A 16,522-nucleotide genomic window follows, 5' to 3' on the forward strand; every position below is an offset into this window, starting at 1 on the left:
CGCTCATGCTCGCTTGTTTGAGTGATCGTGTCTGTTTTTTTTCTTCTTCGGTATGCCCTTGTTGTTGCCTTGCCACAGTGGACACAGCTTCCTGTCGAAGTGTTCACCGCGAAGCGAAGCGTGAAAATCTGCATCGGTGAAGAATCTGGGCGGGGCAGCGCAGAACAACGGAGAGACTTGCCCGTCAAGTCGCGCATCCTGGCCGCATCGTCTCCGGTGACCTGTTTCCGTTCCGTGCCGCTGTATCGGCTTTGCCGGAAAAGCCCGTACTTTTTCCCACAAGAGCGCGCGGTGAGTTTTCGATCACCCTCCGGGCAGCAACTGGCGGAGCATGCGAGGATGTGCGAGCCGGGCCATGTGGTGTGTCCGTGTCGTCTTCCTGGCCCGGTGGTCCACATTAAAGGCCAGCCGGGGCTGACAGGGAAGCTACACAGGAGATAAACCAGGGCGAAATAAAAAAATACACACACACACGCACACGCAGCTTCACGCAAGCAGAAACCAGTAGAGCGTGCAGTTGTGCCCTCGGAAGACACATGGCCGGGAGACCGTTGGATGGATGCTGCTGGCTTAGAAGACAGCGGCGCGCGGGTATATTTGTTTTAGCCGTTTTTCTCACTATTTGCCCTTGCGCATTTTTCTTGACCGCGAGCCTAGCGGCGGATGTGTGTGCCTTCCGATGTGCCTTTGGCCGGCGCGCCAAACGCGCGTGAGAGCGCAGCACCGAAACGAGACGGCAGGGCCAGAAAGAAAGTTCGATCTCTTTCGAAGGACGAAGCAGCGGAGGATAGGATTGTAACAGACGTAAATGAAGCCGTTAATGGTGGCCGTTGAGTAATTAGAGCCGTTCTAGACATTGGCGACATTCGTTGGCGCTTCACCAGGACAACAGAAGCCGTTAAAAGGTAATGGCGCGACTAATGTGATTTTGATGGATTGCCATAAGGACCTCTTCGATTCTTCCTTTATTGTGCTCACAACCTCATGTGATGATGTGTGACGACAATTCGATCTTTCTTATTCTTTAGCAGGTACAGGTAAATATCGATCGCTTCCCGTCAACCCGGAACCAATTAGGGATCTATTTCCGTGACAATGGTGTGTATCGCTTACCCTTAACCCTTGCCCTGCCTGATGTCCTTTTCAACCTTATCCCATCCCGCAGAAAGGACCATTTAAAACCAGTTAACCCAAATTACCCCGAGAAAAGGTTTAGAGAGGTTGCCACGCGGAGACGTTAGCATTTTTTTGTTGTTGTGTGGTGCCTCTTACGGATTGCTGCTTATTTGCGGTCACATAGTGTCACTGTAGCGTACAAGTGCAATGGATAAAAGGGAGGTACATCACAGTCAGAAAAAAGGGCTCAAAACCCCCGATCCCTCAAAGGTGTAGTTCTTGCGCCAATATCCGAGGGGTGAGTTAAAACGTACCGATCGACCCATCACAATGCGCCAGGGTCACCCAGCGACTGTCGGCCGGACACGATGACGGTTCACATCCCTCTTAAGCGATCAAGCGGAAGTACTTCAGCAGCATCTCGCTCTCTCCCTCTGGTTTGGTCTGGTCTGCCGGTGAGTCCCCTTTTGTTTGGAGTTCCATTTGTCCGTGTGACCGTGTCCGCGTGTCCTGGTTTGCACTGGTCAGTCCTGCGACGCCACAGACTTCTTTGCGTTCAGTCGTGCTCCGTGCTGCTGGCCGGACGACTCATCTTTCACCGGTTCTCGGTTTACTCGGCGCTGAAAGGATATCGGGTTATTGTGCGCATTGTCCGAAAGGTCGAAAAAATCCATTTTCTCATGCAATGCGCAACGAGAGATGCCCCCGGTGGTACGGTGGTGGCGGTTGGCAGCCGCAAAGGAGCCATAAATCAAAAATAATATAAAAAAATCCGTTTTCTGGAAAAGGAAACGGTAAGGAAAAAAGAGGGATCAACGAAGTGCAGAAAGAAACTCGCACAACAAATCGTCATAAAACAGAGGAGAGCGATAGAAGACAAAAAAGCATGCCCGCACACACACACACTCACGCAGCATCTTTGGCACATAAGCAGCGGAATGAATTCCTTCCAAAGGGAAGAGGCGCCGCAAAATGCGAATCTTGCCGGCGGAGAACAGCCTACGGCAGCGATGCGCCACGCAAAAAGGGCGAAATTTATTCATTTCCTATTTGTATTTAGTCTTATGCGATTGAACAAAACAAATCCTTCCGCTGCTGCCACCCTGGTGGTGGCTCTTGAGGCGGACGGTGCTTTCCCGGCTAGATGTTGGTGGTCAGTCAGGGAAATCAGGATAGGAATTTTGTTGTTGGGGAAGTTGGGTTGCAGTTATAAGTGGCACACAGGGATGAGCTGCAGCATATGTGGGGTTAGGTGTTGGCTTTAACCTGGGCTGCAGGATCGATATGACGAAATTGGTAGGGATAAGAACGTTTTCGTGATTATGACAAATTAATTATAGTATAATTTTTTTAATTAATTTCTCGACGCACAAAGAACATGAAAAGGCTGCAAAAGCTGCACGAAAGGCAAGATCTTCACCAAAAATGCGCCACGCGTGCGTCATACGTTTGCAGCTACAAGCAAATTTTAAATTCCATTCAAATCGTACAAAACGTTGAAAATTTGCAACGGTTATTCTACTCGAGGTGAAACATTTCGCCCCTGTTGAAAAGTTTCACGCAAAACTGCTCGACGAACGTTTGCATTCGAGCAACCCGAACCAAGATTTACACACAAACGAGCATGCAAACCAAAGTGTGTAAACCTTGGGCACAGCTGACAGGCGTCGCTGACAGCGCGATTCGCAATGAGAAAAATAATAAAACACAAGTGTTGTTTTTAATCGCGTTGATGTGTTGTTGATACTTGCTTTCATCGTTCGATTTCCGGCGGGTGTGTAAATACGGGCTGCAGGTGCTTATGTAAAAAATAGTACCCCGAAAGTGCAGCGTACAGGGGCAGGCTCGTCAAATCCGGATAGATCCTTTTCGGTTGCCCTTGAAACCGGGTTCCTTAACCTTGCTCAACTAGCATCTGGATTGCTGACGGTAAGTTCGGTGTGTGGGGGACCGCGTTGCTGCTAGCATAAACCAATTACGCACGGATTTAATGGTTACGCAACCGGTCGAATCTTTGCTGTTGTTGGTGTTTTTATGGGGTTTGAAAGATATCCGCTGAAAAGCGAACGCTCATTTGTTTACAAAAAATCTTACAGGAAGAATCTACATCCTACAACTAGCAACGATGGCAGCTATGGGACGTAAATTGCTGAACAACCTGAAAAGCAAAGAGTTCAGGGAGTATTTGATGAGCACCCACTTTTGGGGACCGGTCGCCAACTGGGGCATTCCCATTGCGGCGCTCGGTGATCTGAAGAAGGATCCGAAGATTATATCCGGAACGATGACGACCGGTAAGAATGGGTGCCTAGGGTGCCGGTGTGGATGATTGGGATAGTTAAATTTGATTTTAATATTTTACAGCCCTCTGCCTGTACTCGCTCGTTTTCATGCGCTTTGCGTGGAAAGTTCAGCCCAGGAATATGCTGCTTTTCGCGTGTCACATCACAAACTTTACGGCCCAAGGCATGCAAGGTGCTCGGTTTCTCGAGTACCACCATATGGGCGGTAAGGAGCGGATGAAGAAGGCCGAAGCTCAACAGGTGGCATAAATTGCTGCCAACTACCATGAAGTTACTAGCAACATCACACCGAACGCTCGAATTGGCAATGTCCTGGGAAATGGGGTTAGCGCGGCGCAGATAGTGTAATCGTAACGATGAAACGAACCGATATTAGTCTTGTTGTGTGAAAGCAAAACATGTGTGTGTGCGTACGTGTGAGTATAAGAATAGTTAACAAAAGTCCTTGGAAACAACAGCACAAACGAAAACACAACTACAAGAATCTTCGAACAAAACAGTGTTCACCCAACGAGGAATGCGCAACGCGGGGCAGTGATAAAACTCTAGTAACGGGTGCTAAAAGGGAACGATCTATATAACATAAGTATAGCAACACTATACGGGAACAATACGTACCTGTCGGCGGGAATACAGGTGTAACTTTTAAAAACAGCTCTTATGCACAACTGTTTCGGCACAAGCAGTGAGGGTAGATGCTTTTTTCCACTCTAGAGAATAGATGTTTTTTAGATACATTTTGCAAGCAAACGGTTTTATGCACGCGAACAATTTTTCAGACGCACGTTTAAAGTTTACAATTCATCTGATGTCGTTATTAGAGGGTAGACTAGTGGTAGACGCAAAGTAGTTGGCAGTAGTACGAAATTTTGTTGCTCCACCATATTTGAGAAGCAAGCAAGGAAAATCCCGACCTTTTCCCGGCTACCCGCAACTTCTCTTCACGTGCCCTCATTTCTGTCCGTTTCCCGTTCGTTCGTTCCAACAAAAGACAGGCCAATCCGTCATGATCTTCCTTTTTTTACGAAAATATACGACCAGCAGAGCGATAGGAATTGGCGTTTTTACCACTTACCACTACAAAAAGCTACGCAACGAAACGCTGTGGTGTAACATTCTAGTGCAGGACTTAGGACTTTCTCAAGGATTTAATCAACAGAAACCATCCAGCGCGGTCCAGTATGGGACTCTCTGGGTGGGTGGTTTCTCTATTGTGTTCTATTTTGACTACAAGTTATGTTTACCAGTGGACCTGTAAGGTGTATTTTTATACTGTGTAAAGAAAGAGAGGGAGAGAGAGCGTAAGAGATTCTGTTTATTTGTTGACAATAAAGATGAGGTGTAGTCACAACAGTTGGTCAGCTCAAGGACGCATGCTAGCAACATCCGATCAACCCCCTTGGGCCCCGCACCAGCTGGATCTAAAGTGTGAACATAATCATTTTGCTTTGTTAATAACATATGGTAACAGTGACTCATGAATATCGTTTGCGTCTGGTGCACTGTAAATTTCTTATGCAAACAAGCAATCAAAACGCGATATTTTGGAAAACTTTTTGCATCTTGTTAATCGTGTGCTAATAGGCGGGCAATTCAAAGGCCAAACACAGGCTAACCACCGAAATGGATGTTTTGCGGGACGATGTTTGTGCGTTTTGTTAGCCTATATTCATTCATGGACAAGTGTTGCAGCTTGTAGCGCCGAGCAAGCGCCGGTTAGTTGTCAAGTAGAGATGAACTATTGCATGGAGTTTGATTTTTTTAGACCTTTATTTGCTTAACTGGACATACCGCCGTAGGTGGAGTCTTGCTGCAGAAGTTCTGCCAACTCCATCACTTCGAATAAATTTGGGAGCGGACGGCCGTAAGCGACTTTGGGGGCTGAGTCTAAAAATCCATCTGAGATTCTTCTAGGCTGAAGGAGTTCCTCAGTAACGCATATTCTTCCAAGCAGGCTTATGCGCAGAAAGACCCTTTCCTCTAAAGGAGCTCATCGTCGAAGAAGCGCAGTTCCAGTCCCAAGGGACCTCGTCATCCCAAAGCTCTCGACTACCAATAGTTCTTGTAGTCCAAGTATCTTCATCTACCAATGGACCTTGTCGTTTAGGTCGAATCTATCCTGAAATGTCGTAGCCGAAACGACCTTATCTAATAGTAGACTTCGTATTTGAACCTGGTAGGCTAGTCCAAGACTAAGCCCCTTACGGAGAGAGCTTTTGGTTCACAGAGGTTCCTCTTGATCAGAGAGAAATTCTAATCAAAGGGAACTTACCTGCCAAGGGAGCTCTCATTTAGGCCTCATCTATCAAGAGGTCTCGAAGAGTCTACGAAGATGCTTTATCGTTCAAGAGACCTTGTCGTGGAAGGAGCTTCATAGTCTAAATGCTTGAAGGGATGGTTTAAGGGATTTTATCTCTACTTCTAGCGGAATCTAGGAGCTTGACGTCCGTACTTATTATCAGGGCTGCTAGAGATACTGTCAATATTTTAGGATTTCTAGTTTCTAGCAGCGATATAATACCTGCTCTTATATAGAGATTTCGCTTACGGATCAGTCACTGTTGAATATAATTGTTACGAATTTTATTCCCCTAACCGGCTAATACTTCGTGTGTGAAAATTCTTGGCACCTTACAGCCATGAATCATTAGGCACCCTTCGACACACAGCTGTTCATAAGTGTTTTGCAAACAGGAGAATTGATTAACGGTTGCGCTATAATTTGTCTCGCCACAATATTAGTACCTCTCCATCTGTCGCACATATCAAAAAGCCAACGGAGACGCATTTCACTCCGGAAAACTCAGGAAAACGGCTCGAACCGCCACGGGATTAAATTCTGCAAATGGTTGACACATTATTACCACCACCGGTTGATTAATGTGCCGAACGTTAGCTCCCGCCCGAGATTGATTGCGGTCATATCGGTTGATTAAATAGTAGATTCTTCTTCGTGCAACGGTTAAACGCGGTGCGTGTGTCCTTTATAAAAGCTCTTCATTTGACAGTTACAAGCTTCAACGACGTATTGGAATCGTCCGGTGAGCTTTTGAGTAACACAGCTTTGTGGTTTAGTACAGGACGTCCTTCCTGATCTCACCACCCCCCGAAAAAGGATGCACCACCATGTCAACATGACCATAGGGATGCTGCTACCCTACTTACAGGGTGTGACAAAGAATCGACAGCGTGCGATACGGAACGGGGTAAAAGGATGGGCAAAAGCGTGCGCCCAGTGCCGGGACAGAGAAAGACTGTCCCATTCGGAAGCACTGAATGAGTCAAAGGTTGCACATGCGCGCGTACCGACGAAACTCGTTTGTACTGTTGGGAAATCGTTGATGCTGCTGCTGCTGCTGCTGCTCCGTTTTTGCTGGTGTTGGTGTGATAAGGAGCCGCTCCCAGCGTGTTCCGATATGGGACGTTAGAGCAACAAACCGAACGCTGGTACGAACGCGGATAGAGAAGCAACGGCCGAAAAAAAACATCCTCTGACCCTTTTCGATGTTTTTCCACAAGAGAGACAGAGAGAGCGAGCGAGAGAGAATCCGTTGCAGTGCGTATGTGTGCGTAGAACGTGTACTGGCGATACGTCCTCGTGCTCCGAAACGTTGCTTTTCCCAGCGAATAACGGCGCGATTTTCCCTGTACAGCATCCCTCTCGCGCACGCATACAAACACACGCTCGGTGAGGCTGTGTGTGTGTGTTTAGTGGACAGTAGAAACCATACCCCGATGGGGCACAAGAGAGTACAACCGTACGGTACTGCCGTGCCAGAGTCGTCTGAGTGCCGAGTTAGTGTGGTCGAAGTGAAGTAGGACTACGCGAGGACATCTGCTGCTCGTAGTATCGGTTAGTGGCCGTGGTTGGGCATGTGAAAAATAGAACCAAACCTATCCCGACCGACCTCACGAAAGCTCTCCCTTTTATTTGGTATGAGGTGTTTGAATCCACTGAGAAAGACCACGTCGGGGAAAGGATATCGTTTCGAATCTAGTAACCTTTGGGCAATCGAGGCTGTGGACCGTGTTTGTCAAACAAAATCTTCCCAGTGCGTTCGGGTATGTGTGTGTGCGTGTGTATGTGTGCTAAGGAAATAAGAAAAGTGTGGTAGCTGCCAGTGTGGGGATCAACCCCAAAATTCTGATGATGGTGATAATTGCTAGGCGGAACGAGAAAATTGCTGTACATGTGTGCGTGCGTGTATGAACACGTACCTGTGTGCGTGTGTGTGTGTGTGCGTGTGTAATGCGCTAGAGATAATCTTCTCCTAGCTGTTGGGAATAAATCAACTACTAAGCTCAACCACTTGACCGCAAGTTGACACAGCAAAACAGGTTTTGTAACTCACAGCAAGAGCCAATTTTCCATACCAAGTTTTCCACTGCTTGATTGCGGAAAAAGGCGAAGGTTTGTCGAACGGTTTACCGTGCGAAGGAATTTTTGGTGTACCGGGTATCTCTTTCACGGACACGCAAGGACCCGTTTCGATGTCTCACTCTCTCTCTCGCGCACTCTGTAGTGTAGATGCGTTCTCTGTTACGCTCACGTTTGATCCGTCGCACTATCTCCCTCACTCTGGGTGGTGGTTCATTGTCGCAGGCTACTATACGAAGCTTAAATCCTTCTGCTGCTATTGCTGGTGATGTTGTGTGCGTGTGTGATTGTTTTTTTTTAAATACTAATTTCCTTCAAGGATGAGCATTTAGCATTTGAATGTTGTTGAAAATATTCCAAAAATATTTTTTCCCTCCCGCTGTGCAGTTGTGCAGTACACTGCCAGTGCGATAAATCAAACGCGAGACGGAAAAACGGCCCAGATGATCATGCTTTTACGGGCGTGTACGAAAGTCGTTTATGCATGCAGCACACGAAGGATATACGATGGAGCGACACAGATGGACGGAGTGAGAGAGAGCCGGGAAAAATGGGCAGAAACAGTAGCAGCAGCAGCAGCAGCAGCAAGAGAAAGAAATATGGAGATCCGTGTTCGAGTAGGCTGAGAAAAGCTCGCGCTGAAGCATGCCGAGGAAGAGGAAGAGAGAGAGAAACAGCTCCTTAGCTCCTTTTCTTACGCCTAGTGAAAAAAGTCACCCTTCAAGCACAATGTGGTGGAAAGCGATCAAGTGTAATCGATGTGTTGCCCTTTTACAGTTCCCGATCGTCATTTTTTTTTCTCTGTTGGGAAGACACCAAGGGTGCGGAGTTCTTGTGACCAAATCCTTTCACTGCTTTTGTTGCAACCGCGACAATGCAATGGCCAATGGAGGCCATTCGGACAACGTTAGGAACAGCGTGCCCCATATAGCATGATCTACTGCGACAGTGTGGCGTATGCCTGGGTGTAGCCTTTGCATATAATTTGGTGGTCCTGGCGCTAACTCTCATTTTAGGAGCAGTTTTTGGTCCTTTTTGTTGTCGTTGCCCTGTCTCGCTTTTGCCGCTGCGTTGTGGGGTAGTGTTTTGTGTACTAAAAATCTGTACTGCAATATCCTTCTAGAGTAATTCGTTTGTGGCAAGATCTTTTTTTTGTGATGATTTCATGTATTGTTTCACCGTTGATTCGGTAATGCAAAGCAGACCTCATTTTTACCATGCACATGCCAAGACGAGAGATGGTTGGAAGATTTGTTCCATCAAGTTGAAGCGATTCTACGCCTAATAGGATGACAATTGTGTGCGCAACGTGTACAACAATGGGTTAGGGTGTATAGGGGCTAAGGGTGGAAAGAGCAGCGTGGACCTAGACCTTTCCAAGTCGAAAGAGGCGTGAGGTCCCTCTACAAATTTCAAGTTATCCAAGGACTTGCTTATCAGTGGTGTGGCACCTAGTTGAAAGAGGCGTGAGGGCTTAGGTATAGATAAAGATATCCAAGCACTCTTTTACCAATGATTTGAGGTGCTTTGCTGATCCGCTTGTGCATGTATTAATATTTTCTAGAAGTAGGATTTTTTTTTCAAACCAAAAGCATTGGGGAGAATCCCTAGTTTGCACCATATATTATGGGATTTGCCACGGTACTGTCACGTCACGGCACAATTTCCACGAGTTTTTGTTGTTGTTGGACCGAGCGCAGGTTTATGTAATGTTGGTTCATCTCGCGTCGTATCTCGGTCGCTGGGTCGCGGGTAGCGTTTCACCAACGGTCCGGAGAGCAGGCAGGCAGCCAGACGCAGGACGGCAAGGTGGCGGCTACCCTTGGTGGCGTTCGCTTGTCTTGCGATTGTCGAACGAACGGTGTGATTCTTGCCGCGAGATTGTACATTTCTGTGTGTGCCTCCACGTGTGTGTGTACAAGTGCGTGTATGTGCGCACCCATTTCGAGAAGTGACGATATCAAACGAAGAAGAACGAAAAAAAAAAATTGAAACATGCTCCCATACTCCCCAAAAAAAAAACGAGAGTCAAAAGAAAAACCCCCGTGGAAGCAAAAAAAAAAACACAGCTCCAATTGGCAAGCGGGCGAACTGCTGACAACTCCCTTTCAACTGTCAAACGGCAGCAGTCCGAAGTTCAAAAGGCAGAGCAGCGGCACGAGCGAGTACTCGCTCTCTCTCTCTCACGCACACACACACACGCTTGCTCTCTTTTTGCTGTGTGTGGTTGGCAAGGATAACACAAGGAAGCAAGTGTGGATGGAAATGTGTGTGAGTGTCCAAACGGTGTGCGTGCGTGTGGAGCTTGCATAGTGTACTCTGGGAGAGGGAGAGAGATAAAGCGTCTGCGCGAGAGAAACGCTTAAAAAACGCAATCAACGCGTGTAAAGCGAAGAGAACTTCGCCTTCTAAGTGAATTCCAATAAAAAACTGTCGGATCTCGAAGATGGTACGCGCCCCTACTTAGTACGGATTGTCTGTGTGTGAGTGTGTGTATATGAGTGATAGAGAGACGAATTAGTACAAGCAGCGGTAGTGGATAGTTGCAAAACTTATGGTGATGATGGTTGTCCTAAAATATGTCACGGCAGGACTCGTGAAACTTCGACACTGTGATGCTGTGTGTGAGATCGAGATCGTGATGCTCCTGTGTGAAGCTTCAATCCACCAAACTGGAGCTTCTTGGGCGAGTGTGTGCTTGTATGTGTGCCTATACAAAGAGCATCACAAGAGAGCGAGAGAGTGTGCGTGTGTGTGTGTACGTGTGCGAGCGTGTGTGTTTTATGTTGTGGGGCGCGGTGGTTTATGTTCGCGACACTGTGGCCACAGTTTCATGGATCATGGTGCCAGCGAGTTTCTTTTTTTCTTTCTTTCTTGCAACGGTTATTGTTTCTTCCTTCACGCGGATTACTTTCCTTTCGCTTCGACAAAGCAAAGCAGAACCAGCTTTGAAGCTGATAAAAATTGGTGGATTTTTGTGTTGGAAAAACTTAAAACGCATGTCGCCCATGTTTGTAGGTAGGTTGGCATTACGAGGGTGGGGACGATCGGGATGCTCGGGAAAAAAGGAAAGTTGGCAAGAATGGTAGAAAGAAAATAGGAGCCAACAACGAAAAAAAACTCAACCTCCCCCCCCACCACACAAACACACACACGCACTTACACTCACACAAACGAGCCACTCTTAAAGGAGTGCCTGCTGCGAATCTTCGCACATCGTAAGAAGATTGCATAATTTCCGTCCATCCGTATGCCGTACGCAGGATCAGGTAGCACCCGCCCCGAAGCCATCATTATGCCGGCCGTGGCCTTAAGGATACTGCGAGCCTTTGCAGTACGGGGCAGGTAAACGATAATCGAGGCTGTCTGCCCGTACTTCAGGGAACTCTATTGTTTCGGTTCGGGAGAGCGTGCTTGGTTTTTTTTTGTGTGTGATCGTTTTAATTTAATTCTTCACTTTCTGCCATCTTATTGTGCACAAAAGTTTCGAGAAAAAAATGTTGTCAAACTTTTCGTACCGTCCTCTCGCGGCAACTAAACGGTAGAGTCGGTCGGGATGGATGGATCGTGTACCAACTTCATCAATCAAGATTCGGCGAACGGTTCACTGCTGCGGTCCCGGTTTACAGAACCGATGTGCGATACGGGGTGGGTAGGTAGGGTGAAAGGGGTGGGAGGGAGGCAGGGGAGGGGTAAATAGTTTGAAAGTGGGTTTATCCACCCATTTATCCGGCACACGCACCCAACACCGTACCGTGTCCATTCTTTTCCGGTCTCTTTTGTGTGGCTTCATACAATGACACACAATAGGGGCGAATAGAATGGAAGGATATGTACTCGGTTCTCGCTACCGCGTTCACTATAGGGAAAGAGCAGAAGAAGAAGAAAAAAAGCTCAAACTCCAGTACGGTGTAAATACTGAGCATGGGGCGATACAGTTCGGGGGTAGCTACAAAAGGGACAGTATGTAATGATTGACATTTTCACCCCATTACTGTGGTGGTGGGCCAGAGCCAGGCCAGAGAAGTTGATAAATCACGCTGAAGTGGACAATATTTAGTAGCTTCTGCCGGTGAGATTGACAACCGAACCAGCCGAAGAAAAGTCGTTTATTGGAGTTGTCATCCAGACGGGAACGGGCCGAAACCCGTCACCGGTTGAAAATCGGCACGTCCGGTCCTAGTCGGCCGTAGGATGCAACAACCGCTCGGAGAAACGACCACCACGATAAGGAAATCGAAATGTCAGATGTGACAAATTGTCTCTTACACCAGAGTGAGAGAGACCCCCATTCTTCTTAACCTTTAGTCAATCAACCAACGCTTGCCGGGAGATAGTTGGGAAGGAGGACGAACTAAGAAAGGAAAAAAAAAAAACAATCCCCGGACAGGCAGAATGAAAAAGAACAGCGCGTGTGGTCTATTTCGATCGGACCACCGTGCATTCTGACGATGTTCAACGCAGTGTGACAGGTTTCGGGCAGCAGGTTGATGATGATGATGATGATGTGGTCACGAAGCACCGAAGACCGGTGGGTCGTCTTCATCTTGTTGAAATTTTCGAGCAGGAGACTTCGGAACGTGTGGAAGCTTTTAGTGGCTGACAGGTTGATCATTCGCGTGCGTTCCCGTTTCCGAACCAATGGGCTGCGTTCATCCTGCACGAAATGACAAACTGCTTCCGGACACAGCCCCCCTGCTCTTCCTCTCTGTGTGTTTGATGGGTGATATTGGGATGGGACACACTGGACACTGGACCATTGCCAGCACCGAACCATATCCAGTCACACGCGCTGATCCATTGGCAGGTGCTGAGGTGATAAAGCTGGTCTCGATGATAGGTAGGATTTTTGCGCGAATTAGGCCACGGCATGGAACTGGGCGCCTATTTTTAGCACACCACGGAACGGTGAGCGAGCGCTTTAAATGTCGATGCTTTAAAATGGATTAATCCGAATGATTGGTTCATCAGGCGGTGCATTGAGTTTAACGGAGGTGCAATAGCGTGTTATAAATGTATTATGAGCTGGGATGCTAGTGGCGACATGGTGTGATATGGTTACTAATTGAATCTGCATCGGGAATAATGGTTTTGTGGGAGCCTTTGTCATGCAGCGCCTTCGAGGTGAGAGTCTTTCGAAGATACTGTAATGGAATGATCCGCATGTCCTCTTCTTGTGTCAATGACTTGTTAGGTCATGTCGCATCTTAGTGACGTACCAGACAATGTTATACTAGGTCCTCAGATAGTTAGTCCTATAGAGGCAAGGTTCGGAAAGGAACCCTGAATATCTCTACTCATCTACTAACTGTAGCTCCATCAATATAACTTCAGATGGGCCTCGGAAACCATGCCAAACGTTTTTATTCTTCAGACATGGCTTGAAATTAGAAGGAAATATTTTTTTAAAAACACCAGAAACTGAATGCAATTTAGGAATCTTGAAAGAGATAAAGTATTTTAGACAGGACTGATCATTCCACGATTTGTACATCAAGTCAACGAAGCTAAAAGAGGAAGAATGACTGAGTCGTAGAGTCAAAGATCTAGATCGAGATTAAGACATCTATTCAAGCTCTTCGTTATAAGGACTCGTCCTTAGTCTTTATGACATATTCGGGACCAGCAATCCTCTTCCTTATGTCCGATAGTTGCAGTGTGAATCAAACCGCTTGAAGTTTGATTTATGATTCCCGGAGCTCAACGTTATCAATCAAAGCGCAATGTCTTACAAAAAACTAAAAATACTAGAGTAAATTTAAAGTGCAAATTTTAGACAGGAGAGTTACCTAGGTGTCTAGGGGATTGTCAACGTGTGTATGCCGATAATAAATAAATGAGACATTGCCCAATGCGGACAGCTGGGTCAAACCCGAAACCGGACCTTAAAACAACACTAGACAGCGTGTCTACCATCTTAAATTTCTTTTATTGTCCCGCCTGCATTGATTTGCCGATTCTCGATTGTACAAAAATACTTCCTACCTCAGACGGAAGGTTCGCATGGCTTTCACGGCCAAAAATGCTCTTTCCGGCTGGCGCTACCCTTAACGCTATAATGTAATCTAGTGCCAAACTACGGTTTTATTGTGTTCTCTCCCCCCTTCCAAAAAAACCTCCTTGCCAATCATCAATCATCACTAAACGTCCGATCAGAAACGGTTTTATGGCACCGTTGTGGGCGCCCGTACTCCCTCCATCACCTCACCCCGACACTGGGGTTTCGGGTTCTATTTTCTCATTTACTTAACGCACGTATTGGTTTGTTTATGATCGTCTAGGGATGTACAGGTGATGTTTTCCCCGGTTCGCACAGGAACCGGAAAGGTGCAGCAACGATACTGCAGACCGATTCACAGGACAGGACTCCTGGAGGCCTTCTCTATGCTGCTGCCAGAGTCCAATGCTTCCCCCAGCCACCCGAGTGCCAGTAAAGATAATGATGTTTTATCACCTCTTTCTCGCTCGCTCTCTCTCTCTGGCTCCCAGGGAAAATGGGGGGAAAAACCCAGTTCTCCCGGACAATGTGCAGTCCATTTCCACTCATATTTAGTGTGGTTCTGTATCTGTGTGTACGATCGGGTACGATAAGAAGCCGACCGAGAGGCTGTATTTGTGCCGCTTTTGTTTTTTTTTGCTCGTCACTTTACTCCAACCCGCCCCCGATACGATGCAAAAGCCCTGAAGGGAATGCGAGAAGTCATGCGGCCGTCTGCCGGGGCCGACTGCTCCATCTCTCACCGTCGCTGGGCGGTTGAAGTGGGGCCGGGCAATTCAGTGAAGGACACTGTTTGTGGAACAGGAGGAACACAACAAAAATGATGAAATTGTCATTGGCTTTCGCGTTGGGTTGCCGAACGAGTGGCAACGGTACGTAGCACATCCGACCGGGCGTTACCGATTTGCGTTGTGCTAACGAGGGACCCGACCGGGAATGGTGCGGTGGCCACTCAAAAGCATCAAACAGTCAGCATAAGTAGCTGCCGGAGAATGATGTGCACACTTTGGCCAACGCTCTTAACGGAAAGGGGGCCGAACGGGGAAAGGGTGAAGCTTCGTTGGACGGGTTGCTCTGCCGTTGTTTATTTGATTTTGATTTGTTTCTCTTTTCTTGTCTCGTTTTTTCGACTTTCGAGCTGGAAAGATATTTCACGTTCTCACTATAACTACTCGGTATTTATTACTTGAAGGTGTAGTGTCCTCAAATGTTTGTGCTTATTTTTATATCTTGATTGATGATGTTTAGATAACCTTTAATATGATATATTTAATATGATGATATATTTAATATGATATTTAATATGATATATGATTGATGATGTTTAGATAACCTTTAATATTAAGCAATACGGCCAGCCGTTCTTTATGAATAAAAAAAAAAAAAACCTTTAATATTATAAAATGTAGAATACCAGCATTGAAAGCTTTGTTTGAAATTTCTGCAGCCTTTTTTATATCTTTAAATAACTATTTTAATATCAGATGGACATATTTCGTTTCCGCTAATGTAAATTTCAGCTCTGTCAAGTGGTATTTCAACAGTCCTCTGAGCAGTTGCTATGGACTACGTCGAGTTAAATAATAAAGTATAAAAAGTCTTAGTAAACAACATTCAGTCCGAGTTGAGAAACCCTGGAGGACTGTCAAAATAGAGCTTTACGCTGTTGAAATATCACTTTACAAATACAAAATTATTATCTACAGAAACGAAATCCGAATCGAAAGTTGAAATAGTCATTTACAGGTATGAAAAATGATATGAAAACCCTCTAAAATAGTTTCACTTCTGAACTTAGGTCTTACTAAACTAATAAGAATTATTGGAAAACTTAAAACTTACTTACGGAACCAGCTGCATAGGAAGCCGATCATACCGATCGAACCTCTTTTCACACCTTTCACCTTTCAGTGCCATTCACAGATCAATCATCCTTCCCCTAGAAACCCAGCCCCAAAAACTCGGAATGGGCTATGGTTAACCCCCGGCACGGTAAAGCGTACCGCGTGCGTATTACGTAATGTGCTGATTGGCGACGCATTTAGTTTATTTCAAATCGTGCCTAGGTTTGTTCGTTTGGTGTCTGTAAGCTGTACGATAAGCGAATGTATATGTGTGTGCGTGTGTGTGGTGCGCCAGTAAACTATTGGGGACAGAATGTTTTGTGCCACCGGGTCGGTGTCGTCGTCGCCGGTGCCTGTCAGGGAAGATAGCTGCTTCAGCGAGCTTCACTGTGGGCCAAAATTTACAGAATCATCGCTTAGTGTCAACGGTTCGGTGGATGTGTTTATCATTCAGCAGCAAAACCGGGAGACCCTAGTGTCCTCTATCACATCTATTAGACGGGGCATCGGATGGGGCCCAAAGCGGCATCCAAGCGGATGGGGACGCGGGAGGCAATCGAGTGTAACAAAGAAAGACAATAAGTCATTCCCCAAGGTTCGGTGGATGACGCGGTCGGAAGATTCTTTCTTCCGCTGTCTTGGCTTTTCCAGCGGGTTGGAAACGGAAACCATTCCGGTCCGGAGCACGATGGAGGCGCCTGGTTAATTATTCCGTCAAACGAGATTGAAGTGAATCCGTGCGAAGCGAGGCCGAGCCTCTCCCTCTCTCTCTCGCATGGTTGATGGATATGTATGATCGCGTTTGTGAAGGGCGGGAGACATCCACCCAAAAACAGATGAGCCTATCGTGTGTGTGTTTGTGTGTGTGTGGGAGTTGAGGATG

At 46.7% G+C, this 16,522-nt stretch overlaps 2 protein-coding genes across 4 annotated transcripts in view; both read left to right on the forward strand.

Moving 5' to 3' along the window:
• The first annotated feature begins 2,754 nt into the window (after window positions 1-2,754).
• Window positions 2,755-4,772, forward strand: LOC118506459 (mitochondrial pyruvate carrier 1). Its single transcript, XM_036043621.1, has 3 exons — window positions 2,755-3,045; window positions 3,213-3,410; window positions 3,481-4,772. Exons 2-3 carry the CDS (start codon window positions 3,242-3,244, stop codon window positions 3,666-3,668), a joined length of 357 nt encoding a protein of 118 aa, XP_035899514.1. The 5' UTR covers window positions 2,755-3,045; window positions 3,213-3,241; the 3' UTR covers window positions 3,669-4,772.
• A 2,426-nt stretch (window positions 4,773-7,198) lies between these two features.
• Window positions 7,199-16,522, forward strand: part of LOC118506460 (cubilin) — a 93,000-nt gene continuing 83,676 nt past the window's right edge. The window contains exon 1 of one of the 3 annotated variants that reach the window (XM_036043623.1): window positions 7,199-7,272. The gene's annotated coding sequence lies outside the window, so the exon portion shown is untranslated. Of the gene's footprint in view, window positions 7,354-7,464; window positions 7,482-16,522 lie in introns of those variants that run through there. The other 2 variants (XM_036043626.1, XM_036043630.1) reach the window with 2 other exon arrangements.

The sequence above is a fragment of the Anopheles stephensi genome, chromosome 2 (assembly GCF_013141755.1).
Source record: "Anopheles stephensi strain Indian chromosome 2, UCI_ANSTEP_V1.0, whole genome shotgun sequence".
Taxonomy (NCBI): domain Eukaryota; kingdom Metazoa; phylum Arthropoda; class Insecta; order Diptera; family Culicidae; genus Anopheles; species Anopheles stephensi.

Excerpts from the sequence above, each read along its gene's own strand:
- LOC118506459 (XM_036043621.1), top strand. The coding sequence starts at position 3,242 with ATGGCAGCTATGGGACGTAAATTGCTGAACAACCTGAAAAGCAAAGAG. Across the intron at positions 3,411-3,480 it reads ATCCGGAACGATGACGACCG|CCCTCTGCCTGTACTCGCTC; the intron begins GTAAGAATGGGT and ends AATATTTTACAG.